General features: G+C 34.8%; 1 protein-coding gene across 3 annotated transcripts in view; it reads right to left on the reverse strand.

The window, feature by feature from the left end:
- Window positions 1-19,568, reverse strand: part of CHL1 (cell adhesion molecule L1 like) — a 223,129-nt gene that overhangs the window by 13,212 nt on the left and 190,349 nt on the right. For all 3 annotated transcript variants that reach the window (XM_058563606.1, XM_058563615.1, XM_058563596.1), the window contains 8 exons: window positions 15,642-15,766; window positions 11,814-11,915; window positions 11,420-11,617; window positions 9,882-9,952; window positions 4,431-4,653; window positions 3,051-3,166; window positions 2,719-2,923; window positions 2,392-2,514 (listed from right to left, as the gene is read on the reverse strand). In XM_058563606.1, coding sequence (XP_058419589.1) covers window positions 2,392-2,514; window positions 2,719-2,923; window positions 3,051-3,166; window positions 4,431-4,653; window positions 9,882-9,952; window positions 11,420-11,617; window positions 11,814-11,915; window positions 15,642-15,766 — 1,163 coding nt within the window. The remainder of the gene's footprint in view (window positions 1-2,391; window positions 2,515-2,718; window positions 2,924-3,050; window positions 3,167-4,430; window positions 4,654-9,881; window positions 9,953-11,419; window positions 11,618-11,813; window positions 11,916-15,641; window positions 15,767-19,568) is intronic.

Below are 19,568 nucleotides of genomic sequence, written 5' to 3' on the forward strand. Positions count from 1 at the left end.
AGAGTGCAGGTTCTCAATCACCATGCCATACTAGAGTCCACCATCCCACCTTCATCACACCTATCAAAAATGATGGACTGGTCCCTATTATTGAATTTCACTTTATCCTTGACTTGAATACTTTTAATTTCCTTTCAGGGAATAATTTGGACAATGATTGATTTGTGTCTTCTATGGTTTCTGGTTTAATATGCAGCACCAAATAAGTACTCACAATATGTAGAATCTATAAACTAATTAATAAATTAAATATTTTTAAATATCTATTGTGTACTAAGTACTATGTAAAGTGCTAAAGGAAAAAAGATGAATTAAATAGCTTCTTTCAAAGAATTTATATCCCAGCAAGGACATGAGATTTGTGCAAGAGCACAAAGTACTGTAGGATTACCATAAGAATAGTCAAAGAGATGAAATGATATGTCCAAGACTGTGCAGCCATTAGTGGCATGAAAAGGACTAGAATAAGTCCTCCTGACACTCAGTCCAAGACACCACATAGGTTAAAAAAAAAAAAGTATTTTCTCCTAACATACAGATGCCTTCTTTGTTCCACATAATGCAATAAGATCAATGAAAATGAAAAACAAACTAAAGATCTAAACATTGGAAAGAAGAAAGTAAAATTATCACAGTTTACAGATTATTTGAGAACATTCCTGTGAAATACCACAAAGTCAATTTAAAAACTACTACAATCAATGTAAGAATTAAGGAAAGTATATATAGAGATCTCATATACACAAACATATACACAATACACAACTATTTAGAACATATAATAGCAATAAAAAAGATAAATTATTTAAAATATTTCCATCACTTAATATTAACTGAAAACAAAATAAGTATACAATTATATCATTTAACTTAAAAATCCACATATCAAGCAGTACAATAATCACTGCAATTGTTAATATTTCAGCTTTTTCTCTTTATATTCTAAGAACTTGTTTTTAAAATACATTGAAATCTTATATACAGATCAACACGAAGTTTGGAATTTGATTAATGTTAAATTTATTTATTGTTAGGATAAAGATAAGGCATATCTTTATCAAACAAATTGACATTTAAAAAGTCTTCAAACAGTTCTTTAGTGCTTTCTACATTTTTGAAAACCAGTTTATAGAATAGGCTTAAGAGCTCAGGATCTAGAATAAGACTGATCTGGGTTTGAATCTTTGCTTAACACTTATTTTACTGCATGAGTCTAGGTAAGTGCATTCTGTATGCCTCAATTCTCTTATCCATAAAATAGTGACAGTACAGACCTCACAGATTTCCTATTTTAATGAAGAAACCCAGGGAGAGTACTTAGTACTGATCCTGCTACATAACAAACACTCAAAAATGCTAAAATTAGATCAATGTCCTTGATCTGTTGGGACTATGGCTATATCTACTTAATCACATGAGCCCAACTCAGAACAGGCCATCAGAAGCTAAAGCTAGCACCTGGCCTGGATTTCTGCAAGCCTTGAACTGACAGCAGAGTAGCACATCAGAGCTATGATCAAGTTGGCTTTTGCAAGCAGTGTAGACTGGGTTTCTGTAGTCCTAGTGTTTTGGTTTTTTAGGAAAGCATGTCCTCAAAGTCTAAAATTTTCTATGATCTCAGTCCCCTAACTTTCATTTTGAGACAATACTTAGCTTTGAAGACTGTTAGAGTGGGAGGCGCTATGATTAAAAATGATATGATTTCATCTAAACATGTTGTTTTCGACCCAATGGCAGAGCAGCATGGGGGTAGAGCCTATTTTGAGTAATGCTTGAAAACCAACTCTTTTGTTCTCTCAGTATTACCTGCCTGTACCAATAGGCTACCAATAAAGGATTCCACAAACACAGTATGTCTAGGATTGAGACTGGAAATATAGATCAGAGACAGAAGAGATAGTGTAATGTGGAATTTACGTGTGCTTTGAATCTGCATTACATCATTTACTAACTCTTTTCTTTGGCATGTTTCTTAATTCTCAAGGTCTCTTATATACAAATATTAAACCCATGTTTTCTGGTACTCATTGGTGTATTGGTTTTCTTCTAAAACAGGGGTTGGCAAATCTTTCCAAAAAGGACTAGATTGTAAATACTTTAGTTTTTGTGGCCATTCAATCTCTATCACTGCTACTCAACTTTGCCATTGTAGTGATAAAGCAGCTAATAGACAAATGTAAATGGGTGCAGATGGCTGTGTTCCAATAAAATTTTCTTTATAAAAACAGGTAGTGGGCTGGATTTGGCTGCAAGCCACCTTACAGACCCCTGTGCTATAAGGAGGTATGCCAGCCTACCAACCATGTTCATTAGACACTCAGGATAACAAACCAAATACTCAATCAAAAAATGAAATAATAATAGGTTAATCCAATTCAAATTTTTACTTACTTATCTGGTACTGTAACAGATAGCCAATTAAGTTTCCATTCAATTTCTTAGGTAGTCCCCAGGATAAAGTGGCAGTGTCTTTATCAACTTTGATGACCTTGAGAAAAGCTGGCTGTTCAGGTACTAGAAAACACAAGACCAAGAATAGACACTCATAAATTGGTAAATTTGTAAAAAAAAAAAAAAATAGATTATAATTTTTCACAGAAATTGAGAAGCTAGCTCATATATAAAGTACATATTAACTAACCACTACTAAGAGAGGAAATTAATTTAGTCATTGCATAATTCCTATGTTGGCATTATTCTACATTTTTATTCTCTCACCTCCTTCTGGTGTTTGAAATATATAAGGCTCACTTTCTGGACCAGCTCCTTTGGAATTATAGGCTAAGACTGTTAAGTGAAATTCACTAAAGGCATCTAAGGAAGGAACCATTCCAGAGCTTCTTTGTCCTGAAAATCTCAGAATGTTTACTTCTTTGGGATGTGTTCTTCCATCCAACAGACTTTTTGTTTTCCACCAATTTATCTGCAATGAAAATAACTTTAACTTATTGCCCATGGTGGCATATTCTCTTTTGGCGTCTTCTGAAATCAGTTCTTATTTGCAAGAAAGATATTAATTCAACAACGAGAAGAAAATCTATGATAAAAACCTGATATCCTTTCAGATGTCCATGTACTCTCTCCTTTGGAATTGAAGACCAGGTAACTTTAACTAATGTGCTGTTTATAACGTCCACCCCATGGATCACTGGAGCTGTATCAGGATCTGTTAAGCACATAAGAATGATTAGCTTTCAATAATCTCCAAACGTGATTATTAGCAGCCTTTTCAAAAGGTGAATTTTCATATTGTTTATTCTAAGGAAAGCACTTTCATGAAATCAGTTCCAAATGGAACCAAGAGAGTGTCTCATTACAGAGGAGTTTCTCAGCCCAAACAGGTTTCTAGGAGAAGAGCATAGCCCGTAGCACACTGAGAAAGGCTGCTCTCCAGAGCGATACAATGTGGGCAATGTAACTGGGAACACGAAACAGTGGTCAGGGAAATATTCTGTGGGCATCTTGCCTTTGGAAGACGGTGAACTAGACTAATAATATAACTTAAATTACTTGGGAGCTTAATTAGTATTAATAACAACAGCTAACATTAATTGAGCATATGATATGCGTCAGGCACTGATCTAAGGGCCTTACCTGGACTGGCTCACATAATTCTTACACAACAACCCTATGAAGTGGGTAATATCATCCCTATCCTACAAGGGAGCTAACCAAATGCAGAGCAGCCAAGACTAATATCTTAGTACACAGTTATGTGTCCTGTGTAGTTTTATTTGGGGAGAAGAATTTAGACAGCAGGTGAACAAGGAGTTGGTCATTTCACATGCCCGACCTTCTTCTATTCTTGGATCAAAATATTACTTTGGATACCAGAAGAACAATGAGAATAACTCCTAATGTGTAGTGATATGGAATGTTGCGTCTTTCCTTTTTCTAACAATCTATTTGTAATAGTTATGGTATAAGTATTTAATAGTAAAATCATATATCACCAGTACCTCAAAACTCTGTGTGTGTGTGTTTAATTCTCTATACAGTCTGGGTCTGTATCCCATCTGTGTGAGGAAGGTTCCAGACACGCAACTGAGGCCGTGGCACAGCAGCAGGTGGCTGTAAGGAGGTCCTCAACAAGTAAGAGTAAATGTAATCGAAAAACCTTATGACACTTACGCTGCCTACCTGATTGCAGTGATGATTCCAGGTCTTTGATTTTCAATACAGAAATAGCTTTATTGGGAAACTGAATGAAATTAAAACTTTCAGCGTACTTCCTAACCACTCTATACCGATCAACTGTCCTGTAGTCAGCCCTAAAGCGGGAAGCACGTGTTATATTTCTTCTTATCTCCCACAGCTAGTACATCCTCTTTGCATGCAGTAGTTGCTGCAAAAATGTTCACTGACAGAAATGCAATATACTTGAGAGAAACTGCTACTGAGTGCTTGGGGGTTTCAGGTGCATCACTTACAGTCTTCTCCAGAATAGAGGATCACTGACTGAGGCTCAGGGCCAGAGCCGAGGTGATTGATGGCTTGGACTTGGACATCATAAGGAGCATAGACTGTAGGAGTCATCACCCGCAAGGTGTGGTTTGTGACTGTTTCTTCTTCCCACTCCCCGGGGGCCCCCTGTGGCTTCCAGGTCACTCTGTACTCCAGTCCCGGTCCATTCTGCTCCATGGATTTCAAAGGCTAAAACACAAGGCAGCACTCATCCGTGTGATCACAAATATGTTGAGTCAGAGACGGTGGCAAGCCACCCTAAGTGGCACAAGAAGTCCTGCAACAGAGGGCTCCTTTCTTGGGAGATCTTAAATCTCCCTCTCTGGTTTGGAAGCAGTTGTGGAAATTTTTGTCATTCTGTAAGTTTATTTTGAAAGTTAGTCCCTCAGCTCCCCACGCAGTAAGAAACCCACAATTTAGATGTCTGGCATATGCCCTTATGGTGAAGTCTAACTTTTCATATATGAAAGAATTTACTAAGAAATTTCACACAGGGTTTTAGCTGTTGTTTACGCCTTCCTCTATATTCTACCTTTTCAGTCCCAAAGAATTGGCATAAATAAAAAGGACACGGCCATGAATCCCACACTGTGGCTTTTCAGTCAGAATTCTTTCTTCCACCTGACTCCATCTATCCTTCTCTATCTTCCTTCCAAAAGAGGAGAGAGATTGAGGAAAATTTTACTCGAAGAATATGCATGTTTATACATTAGTACTCCTTTCTATAATAAAATAATTCCCCAGCTCCTTGGCCAATCTGTTTCTATTTCTTTAAAAGAGAAAGTGCCCCCATCTCTATTTTGCCATATAGGAATATTTAGTGGAGGAATTTCTAGTACAGGAAATTAGTTATTTCCATTCTGGTTTTTAATCGAGCAATACTTTATTTCAAAAAAACATTAATGTGATTTAAACCACCTGTTTCATTTCACAGACGTGGGAATGTGCATTTAAATGAATCAGTTCTATAAAATAGATTTAAAAAATGAGATTTTAGTCCTAGATTATAAGGTTCATTTATATAAACAGTAATTTTGTCTGTATATGCGAGTGATTCAATGTCATATGTAGTGTTCTTACAGAATTTGCAATGCTTCTTGACTCAGTCTAATTTATTAAAATACTTATTAGAGGGATTGACTAGAATTAAGTTGAAAGCACAGTGTTACATCAGCAAAATAATGTCAAGTCTATGCTTATTCCAAGGTAAATACTTAAATTAGCGAGGAAAAAAATCAAAGCAAAACAAGATTTTCCAGTCATTGTTTATACTTTGCATTCCAAGTTTTGCCCCAAGATATTTTTTACTATCATATGGATATAAATTCACCTGAGGTTTTATCATTGCCCAGATGAATAAGGCCACAAGCTTTTAGTCCCACATTGCGATCTGGAATTACAATTTCTTTCAGCCCCTACTGACAATAAATGTGTACAAACAGTATTATTCAATTTACACATGTTTTGCTCCAAGGAAAATAGTTACGTTTGATAAAGCTCTCTGGTAAATTTTAAAATAAACTGTGCCACCATAGGTAACACTTTTAAGAAAAATCTTATCTAAATTGCCAGCCTCTTTGGTGCCTAGACTCCTAAAGGAGCAGCAGGAATACTTTGTAATATGTGGTTCTCAGACAATGGACAACAAAATCTCAGCAAATTCTCAAATAGACCCCCAACACAGACGGCGACCAGAGGAGCAAGAGCAGAGCTCGGGTGGGCGTGGGGTGGGGAGGTGGGCATGAGGGTAGGGGTGGAGAAGACCACAAGCCTTCCTCTCATAAAGCACCTCGCAGAAGGAATCTCTAGAAAAGAGGTTCTTAACTTAGGGTCTAGGGATCTAGATGGGGTCTATGGATACCTTCAGAGGATCTGAAAAGCCGTGAAATAGTTAGGAAAACTTTTTGTAGACTTTTCTAGAAAAAAACCTATATTTCTATCATATTTTCAAAGAGATCTACAAACAAAGCAAGGTTATAATGACTGATCTAGAAACTGGACAGATTGTTGTACTGCCTTCATTCCATTTTAAAGCTGGTGGATTTTATTATACTCATAGTAGAAATAATAAAACTTAGGTCCTTTAAAAGTGAAACAACTGAGCTGTGATCATATAACCAGGTAACTGAAGAACTTCCTATGTCCCAAACATTAATGGATTTGGGGGTTTTTTTTTTGTTTTTTTTTTTTTGGTGTCTTTGCGATTAGAAATTCACTATTTTATTGAAGTTCAAATTTAATATAAATATACTTACACTTAAGAACAAATGGAAATGTTAAGCAAAAATCATCCTGATATAATTATTTAACTGACCAGGTTGCAGTGGGCTCTTTTTTTCTGTTTTGAGGGATAGGACATTATCATTTTTTAACACTTAAAACATATGGGTGGGGCCGGCCCCGTGGCTTAGCAGTTAAGTGCTTGCGCTCCACTACTGGCGGCCCAGGTTCGGATCCCGGGCGCGCACCGATGCACCGCTTCTCCGGCCATGCTGAGGCCCTGTCCCACATACAGCAACTAGAAGGATGTGCAACTATGACATACAACTATCTACTGGGGTTTTGGGGAAAAAAATAGATAAATAAAATTATAAAAAATTAAAAAAAAAACATATGGGTGGGTCATGACCACCCTAATATATGAAAAGTGAATTTTAGAAGATAATGCTAACTAAAAAGACTACTTCTATCATTCAGTTACAATTTAACATAATACATTACTTTAAAACAAAAATTTGTGTCAATATTTAATGTGACAAATTTATAAAGAGAATTCATATATAATAGACCATGAGCTGAATAAGATAAACTAAAATTCATTTTTCACTGTAATATAAGGTTCATCCATTCCGTTAGTAAATGCACATTTATTAATAATCTGCATATAAGGTTCTGCGTCTTATTTTCCTCCACAGGATTTTTTGTTAAATGACATATTATTTTACTTCTAATGGATTTGCTTATTTCCTATCCCTCCAACTAGAATATACATTCCAGGAGAGCAAAGACTTTTTTTTTTAACTGCCATATATAAACCAAGTACTTCATAATTCATTACTTTTAATTGAATCATGTTTCATACTAAAATAAAAAACATAAAACAAATAAAAATTAGGGACATCTAATCTGTTCTTAGTGCTCATTTGTGTTGTTAATACTTTTGTGAAAGATAACCTTTTTTTTTTTTTTTATGCTGAGGAAGACTTGCCCTAAGCTAATATCCTGTTGCCAATCTTCCTCTTTTGTATATGGGTTGCTGTAAGACCATGGCTTGACAAGCGGTATAGGTCTGCACCTGGGATCTGAACCCGTGAACCCAGGCTGCTGAAGCAGAGCTCGTGGAACTTTAAATACTCAGTCACAGGGCCAGCCTCTGAACATTTTTTTTTAAACAAATTGTTTCTCTCTGATCATTATCTTATAGACAGAAATTATTTTGTAAGTCAGTCTCTGCGGAAGGGGTTGGTAATTTATTCATGGCGTCTCTTTGTCAACTTGGGAAATATCTGACATCTAACTCCTTTTTACAGGATAATCCATGCAAAATAATAACCAATGAATAAATGTTCTTAAACTTCACTGTTTGTGCCTATAGTCATTAGATCTCTGACATTTCAAAATTATATGAAACACAATGGAACATATTATGAATGCAAATGTCAATGTAGTTCCAAATTTCTCTGACTACTTCCTTCCTCTAGTCAATTAATTACTAAATTATCCATCATTTACTCTTCAAAGACAAATTATAAACACTTTCTTGGTATAATCCCATTCATACAAGACGAGAGCATTAGTAATTAGTGTGTATGTATCTCTGGGGGAGAGAAGAGTGACTTATAAGTAAAGACAAACAGTAAGAAGAACTGAAGATTTCTGCCCTCTTTTCATTATTGACTCAGTGCATGGCATCTGGATAAGGTCATTAAACTGAGTCCCAGCTTCTCTCTATGAAATGTAAGGCTGATAGCACTGAGCTACTGTAGCCCTCCCAGAAGAGTGGTGAGGATTAATGAGCTAACGTTAGTGGAACATAGTGTACTTCTCTGAGGAACTGACCTGATAATTACATACTGTTATTTTCAACCAACCAGTTAAATCATCTATCTTATGAAAACTTCTATGGAACTTAAAAGAGGATAAGACAGATACTCTAAAAGAATAAGATACTAACATAATTTCAGATTATAAATTAAGTAATTATTAAGACAAGGTGGTAGCAACTATTTACGGTGACAAATTCAAGGAAAGAATAATATTCTTGAATATATTTAGTTTCTGTGTATTACCATTTTTTTTAAAATTTTAAATTTGCAAAACAATTTCACTGAAATGGGAATAAAGGGTTAGTGTTGAGATAAAAGTATTGACTAAATATTTTGCAGGTATGAGCCATGTAATTATATAATGAGTACTGAGACCAATATATGAAGAAAATAAAGTCAAACCAAAATTCATATACTCTAAAATTATTCCAAAAATTATACCTGGAATTAGATCTGGAAATAAATTAGTATATCCCAGTATACATTCAAAAATTTTCTATATTTATGTAAAATTCAATTAATTCAATGTTGGAAGCCTATTATTAATCAGAATGGTTAAATGGTAATCTACTTTCAAGCGAGTTAATGTACTTGTTCAAGAAATATGTCCAAATAATAAAGGGGGAAAAAAAAAAGGTCTCCACTGTTACAAAAGAAATTTAGAAATGACACTCAAAAAAACTAAAACCATCTGAGCAGATATAAAATTTTATGGCAAATTCAAAGAGGAAAGTCTATTTAATAATTGTTAACAGATATACAAAGTAGGAAATAGCAGAGTTTAAAGTCCAAAGATATCCATGATTAAATCCTAGTTTTGTTGATTTCTAGTTGTGTGGTGATGGGGAAGACTGCCAATCACACTGGACTTCAGTTTCCACATCCAGATCAAGGTGTTAATGATGTTCTCTTGACAAAGTTGTTCTCAGAATTAGAAATGAGTACATAAAATGCCTCATAGTGCCTAATAAGTGGTGACTATTATCTGCAAGTCATTTTTTGATATGCATAATACTTATTAGAATGTATATTAAAATTTAGTAAAAGATTTTCAGTATTTTTTGAATGGGAGAGGATTAAGGATATTGGTAATAAAAATATTAGAAATCTGAAACTTTTGATAATAGATTTCAATTAAATCAACCTGCATAATCTTCCTTAAATTATTTACTATTATTAAACTCTATTTCACAACATTCTAATCACATTGATCTTTAAAATATACAAATAAAATATATTTATAAAATATACTATACAAATTTTATCTCTTTGTTCTTAAAAATACTGTTCTATCATTACACTTAGCATGCAGACCTAACAGAAAGCAAAAAAGAACACACAGTAATACACAACATATTAAAGAATACACACCTCCCATTTTATAATCATTTCCTTGGGTTGAGAGGCTTGAACTCTTATATTTTGTGGATTCTTGTCTGGAGCTGAAAAATTACAAGCATTAAAACTATTTTTTTCTATTGTATGGCCAATAGGTAAATTATCATATAGTCCCTCCTCCCTCAAAAACCAGATTTTTTTAATAATTTTGATTATATTTGTTTGTTTCTATCTGACCCAGTTCGTAAAAAGATTTAAGGCCGTTGTTTTTCAAGCTTTATTGAGATATAATTGACATATAACGTTGTATAAGTTTAAGGTGTACAATGTAATTATTTTATATATGTATATATATATCAAATATACATATTTACACATTTTACATTTATATGTATATATCGTTAAATGACTACCACAGTAAGGTTAGTTAACACATTCATCATCTCACATAAGGCAGCTTTTAAATATATATTTTATTTAAAGGAGTAAAATTGTGTTCTTGGAGTGATATGATTCTTATCCAATGAGAGTAGATGGTTTACTTTACATATCTTCATTTTAAACTTGCTCCTTACATTTTTAGACGTGCTTTTTAAAATCCTAAATTCACTTTCTAAATACACATTTTGATTTTAAACCTGCTTTACTTTTTCTATTAAAATTATCGTTAGAAATGTATGTTATGCATATTTGCTTCTAAGCGTATAAAATTAAACATCATGTATTAATATCAACAGCCAAGTTTCAGGGACAATACATAGGAAACAGCAGGTAATGTGCCCATGAAACATATTCAGATGGATCCAGTTGATAAGGAAGGGCTAAGTAGAGAGCTTAGTGCCAAGTTCAACTTACACTAAAATCACACGAGCATCTAGCATCTGATTCACTTATTCCTCTGCTTGCTTTTTTCTCAATCCAAAAAGGATTTATACCCTTGTATGTTTATTTATTTCACCCAGGAGAAAAAAAATAATAATATCATGCTATGACCACATTGATGACTTATGTCAATTCAGTAACACAAATTTTTGTACTATCATTCTTGAAATTAAAAAAAAAGCATCTTGGGAATTCAGATAGATATTAAATATCTATCTAGATACCAAGATACAATAAATACACTAAATGCATAAAATTAATGACATTAGATAAACTGAAAATTAAATAAGGCGCCTATAATGAGTCAAAAGTTTTATTTCTGAAGTTGAAATAAAGAGAAAAGGGAAAAAGTTGACTTTCTCTCTATATATTGAACATCAGTTTAGAACTTACTTTATGATATCTGATTTTAACATGATATTTAGCTATCAGAAATTACCCATAGTAATGTTTGCTCATATATCTCCCCGTAATTTCCTGTCCCCTATCAAACATTTATATGCTACTTACGAGACTGATATACTTTGAATATTTTGTGTGTGGTTAGTTCATAGAACTTTTCAAGCTCTCTATTGGAAGAAATCTAAAATCTTATACCATGCTATGAATCCCTTTTTTTGTTGTTGTTGTTCAAAGATGGGGTAAATCGAAACTAATTTGGTAGAAACCTGACGTGAGAACCTACATACCTGCCGGAGGTGTTTCGTGATGGTCTGATGGCTGGCTGGGTCGGCTTCTCCCTACCTCATTCACGGCTATGACCCTGAACTGGTACCTCACATATGGAGCCAAAGATAACATCACTGTTGCTTCCTTGCCTTGGACTCTAGTCAATTCCTCCCATCTTCCAGGTTCCTCTTTGTTTCCTTCAAATTCTACAATATACTCTGGCAGGAGAAACATAGGAAAAAAACATCAGAACAAATTGAATTTGAGTTAAGTTATGCTAAGATTCATATACAATATTAAAAGTTTTAAAGGATGTTTTAAGAAGGATAATCCACCAACTGTGGTAAAAAACGGCTTTAATATTAATTTTGATTCTGGAGTATAAGTAACATGGTCATCCCAAGTCTTCCCTACCGCTAATATTGCTGTTGTGGTCATCTCCAGCTTCCCACGTCAGCCGAACACTCCTGTTCTGTCTTTCAGACAAGTGAAGATTTTCTGGTGGATCCGGAACATCTAATTAATAATGAAAAATGAAGGTGAGGAGAATGCAGATCGCTGCCTTTGTCTACCCAATTTCCTCGCTCAGGCACATTGCCAGCCCCCTTCCTTTCTGGGCCCAGAAAGGGCTCACAATTGTCCACACCTCACCAGCCCTTCCAGCTCCATTTCAAATGCAGCTTCTGTCATGTCTATTCCCTACTGGAAGTATTTCTGATTGCAGTTCTCAGAGGGCCATCCTTGACCACAGGCATCAGAATTTCTTTAGGAGTAGTTATTAAAAGTGAAGATTTCTGGGCCCCATCCCTCTGGCTTATTGAAGGAGCTTAGCCCAGGAATCTGTATTTCTAAACAAGTTCCTTGGGTGATGATTATGCACACTCAGGTTTGAGAAACATGATCGATCTCAAGTGAATCAGTATCCTCCAGCTTATGTACGTATTTACATGCCTGAGTCCTCTCCTGTATGGGACTAAACAGATCTTCAAGGCTAGGTACCATATTTTACTAATCTTTGCATTGCCCACAGTGCCTTGCACATAAATGTTTTATGGCTAAATGAGTGAGAAATATATTATCACTTCAATCATGCATATAATTATTACACTAGAGTAGTAAAATTAGGTCCTATGACTAAAGGAAAAAAAGATAGATAAACATGAGCTCAGACTTTCTTTTCCACAACTGCTTTGGATTTTTATTGTAATTTATAACAATGAATTCTCAGTGTTTTTTAGCAACTTTATTTATACTCTCTTGGCCTCTTCTGAAAAAGAGTAAGAAGGCAGTTTATACTGGAAGAGCAAAATTTGGCAGTGATAAATATTGTGAGGGTAACTAGAAAATTGAGTAGGTGACGACAAATTTTAAGAGTGCTAAGTCCAAGGAAATTTCTGGTACTTTTAAAGTAAAAGCATCAGTAAAAACAAATCTTATCCCTCATGATCCTTATTTCCAAAATTTGGTCTCAATTCTCACATGTATTCAAGGATATTTACTTTTTCTCAGAGGAGACAATGAAAGTAACATCTAAAAGAAAGTAACACCTATTGCCCCTGCTGAGTATTTGCCAATTGCTGGAAATTTTACACTGACAAAAAAACATTGTTCTCAAATCAGAAGACAACATGTTTACTTTTCAAATGTGGTCAGTGACTGTCCAAACTTTAGGGCCTTAAACAAGAAATTATTTCATCAACAGGTTTCAGAATCTGAGCTCAGAGAACTGATATTTCTCTTCAGCACTTACTAAGAGCCCACTCATTTCTGAACTTTTCCTGAAGCAACCAATACAGCATGTTGCATCTGACATCAAAATCTGCTCTTTCTGAGAATCATATGGGGCGAGAACTGACGGATTACAGTTGAGACTTAAAAGAATGATACTCTTTAAGGATGTTTATGTCAAGATTTTTGAAAGTAACTTCTGACTGGAATGGGTCAATCATATGCTTTTAAAGATTGTTTTCCAGGAAAAAGAGTCTTTTAGAAACTATACATGGATCTGTCACTTGTTACTGTCAGTTACTGATATATGCCTCTTAAAATCAGAGATGGGCCTAAAAAATTAGAATGTAAACTCCAAGAAGTGGTTAAGAAAATGCAGACTATCTTGTGGAATATTTTTTTAAATTATTTTATTTTTATTCTAAAAATAATTGGTAATTACTTCATATATAAATAATACATATAATCATAGCCACTAATTATTTAAAATTATCAAAATGTAATGGTTCTAGAAGATGGCAGCCTAATCAAATGACTGAAATATTAAATTTCACAAGGAAATTTAGACAGTGTGCACCAAGTAGGGGGAAAGCCCACGAATCCTGACACATACCCCCCCTATACTTGTGGTGCCTGGGATAAATTCCAGTTTACTTGAAGGTCAACTATTATATCTGGTGAATTACTATTGGAACAATTACTAGAGGACTGAACCTTTCTGCTTGTAGTCCCCTGAAGCAGCTGAAACTCCTATGGCCAAACATCTCTCCTAAAGGTACAATTCTATTCAACCAAGACCATACCTTCTATCACCTGGGATCTGCACTTTTTTCTTCTTCATCTTACTTTTATATCTTTGGTAGAACCCAACCTGGTGGCCATTTCCTTTACCTGAGACACATAATGGCCATTTGCTTTACTTGAAACACGGTGGCCATTATTTCACTTGAAATATACTGGCCATTTGCTTCACTTGAAGAGATTCAGCCTGTTAATTCATTTTTCACCAGCCTACCTCAAAAGAGACTGAATTATTTCCTCTCAGTCTGTACTCGTCCCTCTCATTAGCAACCTACCTGCGGATCCCAGCAACCAGAGTGCTAAAGATACAAATGCCTGTTAATAATAATGATTGATCTAGACATATGATAACGGAGTTTAGGCCAAACCAAACACTTTTAAGGAATATCAGCAAACTAAAGGAAAAACTAAATGATGCCCACTGAAACAGAATTATAAGAGAAAACTGTAAAAATGTCTATATCAGTCAGCGTTCCGACAGAAGACAAATAGTTCACACAGTTTAGGATAGTTCAAAAAGCATTTTGGTTTTTTTTGGTGAGGAAGATTGGCACTAGCTCAGGGACAATCTTCCTCAATCAAAAAGAAGAAGACTGGCAACAGATGTTAGCTCAAGGCTAATCTTCCTCTATTTTGTATGTGGGATGCTGCCATAGCATGGCTTGATGAGTGGCGTGTAGGTCTATGCCTGGGATCTGAATCCATGAACCCCGGGCTCCCAAAGCAGAGCATGTGAACTTAACCACTACGCCACCAGGCCAGCTCCTCAAAGAGCTTTTAATAAGGACTCTTTCAAAAGATATGGGCAGGATATCCAGAGTGGGGGTAGGGGGGAGCAGTTACTAGAATCCCATCAGAGAGAACTGGGTGGAGAGAGCCTCCCTGGGAGAATCAACGACTTTGGCAGTGGGACACAGCCAGCCTGCAGGGAGGGAGTATGGAAAATAAACACACCCACCCACCCGCCTCTACTGCCAGAGGTCCCCATTAGCTGAACCAAATGAAAGCTTGAGGATAAGTGGTTTGTTGATGTTGTCCATACAGGTCAGGTTTGCAGATCAGAGAGCTGGTGAAGAGTAAATCTGGAAGGACAACCGGAAGAGATATCCAGCAGATGGTCTAAGAGCTTTAAACGTGGGTGATTGCAGGGGTAATTACATTGATTACGTTAGTGAAGTGTGCACATTGTTTTCTAATTAGCATTACCATTAAAAAAAAATCAAAGGCATTCCTTTGCAGAACCCTTGAAGTCCCTCCCCACCCTTCCTAGAGCCCTGGGAGCTCAGTCTAAGCCTCTGATTTAGAGCGTGACCATTGAGCAACCACCACTGGACCCCCATTCTGATCCCTCCATGCCAGCCCATGTCCATTCCTCAGCCCATTTCTCTGCACAGGAGGAAAGGGTAGCTCAGGAGCTCTGGGAACTCAAGCATGCTTCAGCTTTCTTTCTGCTGATAGCATCACCTACCTCCCACTGCTTTTGAACACGTTACCCACGTTTGGAAAAGAAATTAAGCATTAATTAATTTTTTTAAAGCCATTAAAGAGGAGAAAGCATTTGAAAGTGGGGTTACTATTTAAGTGAAAAATTCAAACTAACAATATATGTGCAAGGGCTCAAATAATCATTGGTTTAATTGCCTAAGAACAGTGAAATTTAATCAGTAATGGAGAAGAAATGAATAGAGATTTCTCATTAGTTAGTGCACTTACCAAGGATGGTTACTTGAGTTATATCAGCAACGCTATCTAGAGCAGTTTGAGCTGAACAGGAGTAAATACCTTTGTCCTCTAAGGTGACATTAGATATAGTCAGATTAGCTCCATCAATAATTATCCTACCAGGAAAAAAGTGAATATATGATGAGGATGAAAACAATGGTAACACAATCCTTTCAAAAATATATATTCCCTATAGGAAATAATTTAAGCAAGAGTAAAAAAACAAAAAACAAAAAAAAAAAACACTTCACATAATGCCAATTTCGTTAGAGAATGCCACAGTTGAAAACTGGAGACAAAGCTTTACTCAAGCTTTGTCTACAGAGCCATGAAAAGGATCAGTTTTGTTTCATTTTGTTTTAAATTACCATATCCGATCGTCTGTGATGCATGGGTCAGCGATGGAACTGTGTTGCCTGACGTGTCTGAAGAGTGTCACATACTTTACAATAGCTAAGATATATTTGAATAATTCTTAACGTATGGAAGGGAACCACCTAGATAGGATCAATTGGGGTGCTTCTTACAAAAGCAGATTTCTGAATCTTACCCCAGTTCTACAGAGCCAGAATATCTGAGATGGAGTCCAATAATCTCTAGTTTGACAAGTTCCCCTTTTTTCCACAATTCTGCCTCCCAAGTAGAATGCACATTAAGATCTCATAACAATTAAACTTTGTGACTTATTTGAACAGTAGATGGCAGACTAGTACCTTTTTTGCAAATCTTTTAATCATTTGTTCTATTTTTCCCAATGAGTAATTGAGTTTACTACATGAAAATTGGCTTTTTTAAAATAAATTATACCTTTTACCCTATTCCTATGTATTGTTAACACAACTATTCAAGTATTTTTTAAAAAATAAAGTTCCATTAAATCTGAGATATAGTCACAGCAGTTTGCTATTTAGTTGAAATAATGTCATTCTTGTGGGGAGGGAGAGAAACTCTTACATAATTGAAATTTTTAATGTAAAACTCATATAAACTGCTTAAAAGTTTGAATTATAAATAACTACTTCAAATTGTAGTAAAATCAAACATGGTTCTACCCTTAGATTATAGACGAAGTCAGCCTCTTCTTCCTACGCCAATAACTGAATGATTTGCTAATTGATACTACTTAGTATTGCAAGTCAAGAATTTCATAAAAGATGTAAAATATGATGTCAAAAACATAAAACACAGGGGAAGTAAAAATATAGTGCTTTTAGAACGCACTCGAACTTAAGCAACTATCAACTTAAAATAGACTGCTATATACATAGGTCATTATATATGAACCTCATAGTAATCACAAACCAAAAACCTACATAGATACACCAAAAATAAAGACAAAGGAATACAAACATAACACTAAGAAAGTCATCAAATCAGAAAGGAAGACAGCAAGAGAAGAAGAAAAAAATAGAGAAGATCTACAAAAACAGCCAGAAAACAATTAACAAAAATGGCAATAAGAACACACCTAACAATAATTACTTTAAATGTAAATGGACTAAATGCTCCAGTCAATAGGGTGGCTGAATGGTTAAAAAAAAAAAAAAGACCCATGTATATGCTGCCTACAAGAGACTCACTTCAGATCTAAAGACACACACAGACTGAAAGTGAAGGCATGGAAAAAGATATTCTATGCAAATAGAAATGAAAAAAAAGCCAGGGTAGGAATACTTATATCAGACAAATTAGACTTTAAAACAAAGACCGTAACAAGAGACAAAGAAGGGAATTACATAACAATAGAGAGATCAATACAACAAGAGGATATAACACTCGCAAATATCTATGCACCCAACATAGGAGCACCTAAATACATAAAGCAAATATTAACAGATATAAAGGAAGAAATTGACAATAATACAATAATAGTAGGGGACTTTCACACCCCCCTTACATCAATGGATCTATTATCCAGACAGAAAATCAACAAGGAAACATTGGCCTTAAATAACATAGTTGACCAGACGAACTTTAAAAACATGTATAGAACATTCCACCCAAAAACAGCAGAATACACATTATTTTCAAGTGCACATGGAACGTTCTTCAGGATAGATCACGTTAGGTCACAAAACAATTCTCAATAAATTTAAGAAGATTGAAATCATATCAAGTATCTTTTCCAACCACAACATTATGAAACTAGACATCAATTACAAGAAGAAAACTGGAAAAAACACAAACATGTGAAGGCTAAATAACACGCTACTAAACAACTAATGGGTCAAAGAAGAAATCAAAGAGGAAATAAAAAAATACCTTGAGACAAACGAAAATGGGAACACAATGTTCCAAAATGTATGGGATGTAGTAAAAGAAGTTCTAAGAGGGAAGTTCATAGCAATGCAGGCCTACCTCAGGAAATAAGAAAAATCTCAAGTAAATAATGTAACCTTACACCTAAAGGAACTAGAGAAAGAAGAACAAACAAAGATCAAAGTTAGTAGAAGGCAATAAAACATAAAGATCAGAGTGAAAATAAGTAAAATAGAGATTTAAAAAACAACAGAAAAGATCAATGAAACTAAGAGCTGGTTCTTGGAAAAGATAAACAAAATTGATAAATCTTTAGCCAGACTCATCAAGAAAAAAGAAAGAGGGCTCAAATAAATAAAATCAGAAATGAAAAAAGAGATGTTACAACCAACACCACAGAAACACAAAGGATCATAAGAGATTACCAAAACCAATTAAACACCAACATATTGGACACCGAAGAAATGGATAAGTTCCTAGAAACACACACTCTTCCAAGGCTGAATCAGGAAGAAACAGAAAATCTAAAGACTGATTACTAGTAACGAAATTGAATCAGTAATCAAAAAACTCCCAACAAACAAAAGTCCAGGACCAGACAGCTTCACTAGTGAATTCTACCATACATTTAAAGAATATTTAATACTTATTCTTCTCAAACTCTTCCAAAAATCTGAAGAGGAGTGAAGGCTTCCAAACTCATTTTATGAGGCCAGCATTATCATTATCAAAACCAGACAGGGATACCACAAAAAAATAAAATTACAGGCCAATATCGTTGATGAACATAAATGCAAAAATCCGCAACAAAATATTAGCAAACCAAATTCAACAATACTTTAAAAGAATCATACACCATAATCAAGTGGGATTTATCCAAGGGATGCAAGGATGTTTTAATATCTGCAAATCAATCAATGTGTTATACCATATTAACAAAATAAAGGATAAAAACCATATGATCATTTCAATAGATGAAGAAAAAGCACTTGACAAAATTCCACATCCACTTATAATAAAAACTCTCAACAAAGTGAGTATAGAGGGAACATACCTCAACATAATAAAAGCCATATATGACAAACCCACAGCTAACATACTCAGTGGTGAAAAGCTTAAAGCATTTCCTCTAAGATCAGGAACAAAACAAGTATGCCCACTCTTGCCACTTTTATTCAACATGGTATTGGAAGTCCCAACCACAGCAATCAGACAAGAAAAAGAAATAAAAGGCATCCAAAGTGGAAAGGAAGAAGTAAAACTGTCACTATTTGCAGATGACATGATACTATGTATAGAAAACTCTAAAGACTCCAGCAAAAATATATTAGAACTAATAAATGAATTCAGTAAAGTTGCAGGATATAAAATCAATATACAGAAATCTGTTGTGCTGTTATACACTAATAACAATCAGAAAGAGAAATTAAGAAAACAATTTCATTTGTAATTGCATCAAAAATAAGAAAAAACTTAGGAATAAATTTAACCAAGGAAGTAAAAGACCTGTACACTGAAAACTATAAGACAGTGATGAGAGAAATTGAAGAAGACACAAATAAGTGGAAAGGTATATCATGCTCATGGATTGGAAGAATTAATATTGTTAAAATGTCCATACCACCCAAAGCAATCTACAGATTCAAGGCAATCCCTATC

Source organism: Diceros bicornis, chromosome 2, assembly GCF_020826845.1.
Source record: "Diceros bicornis minor isolate mBicDic1 chromosome 2, mDicBic1.mat.cur, whole genome shotgun sequence".
In the NCBI taxonomy this organism is placed as follows: domain Eukaryota; kingdom Metazoa; phylum Chordata; class Mammalia; order Perissodactyla; family Rhinocerotidae; genus Diceros; species Diceros bicornis.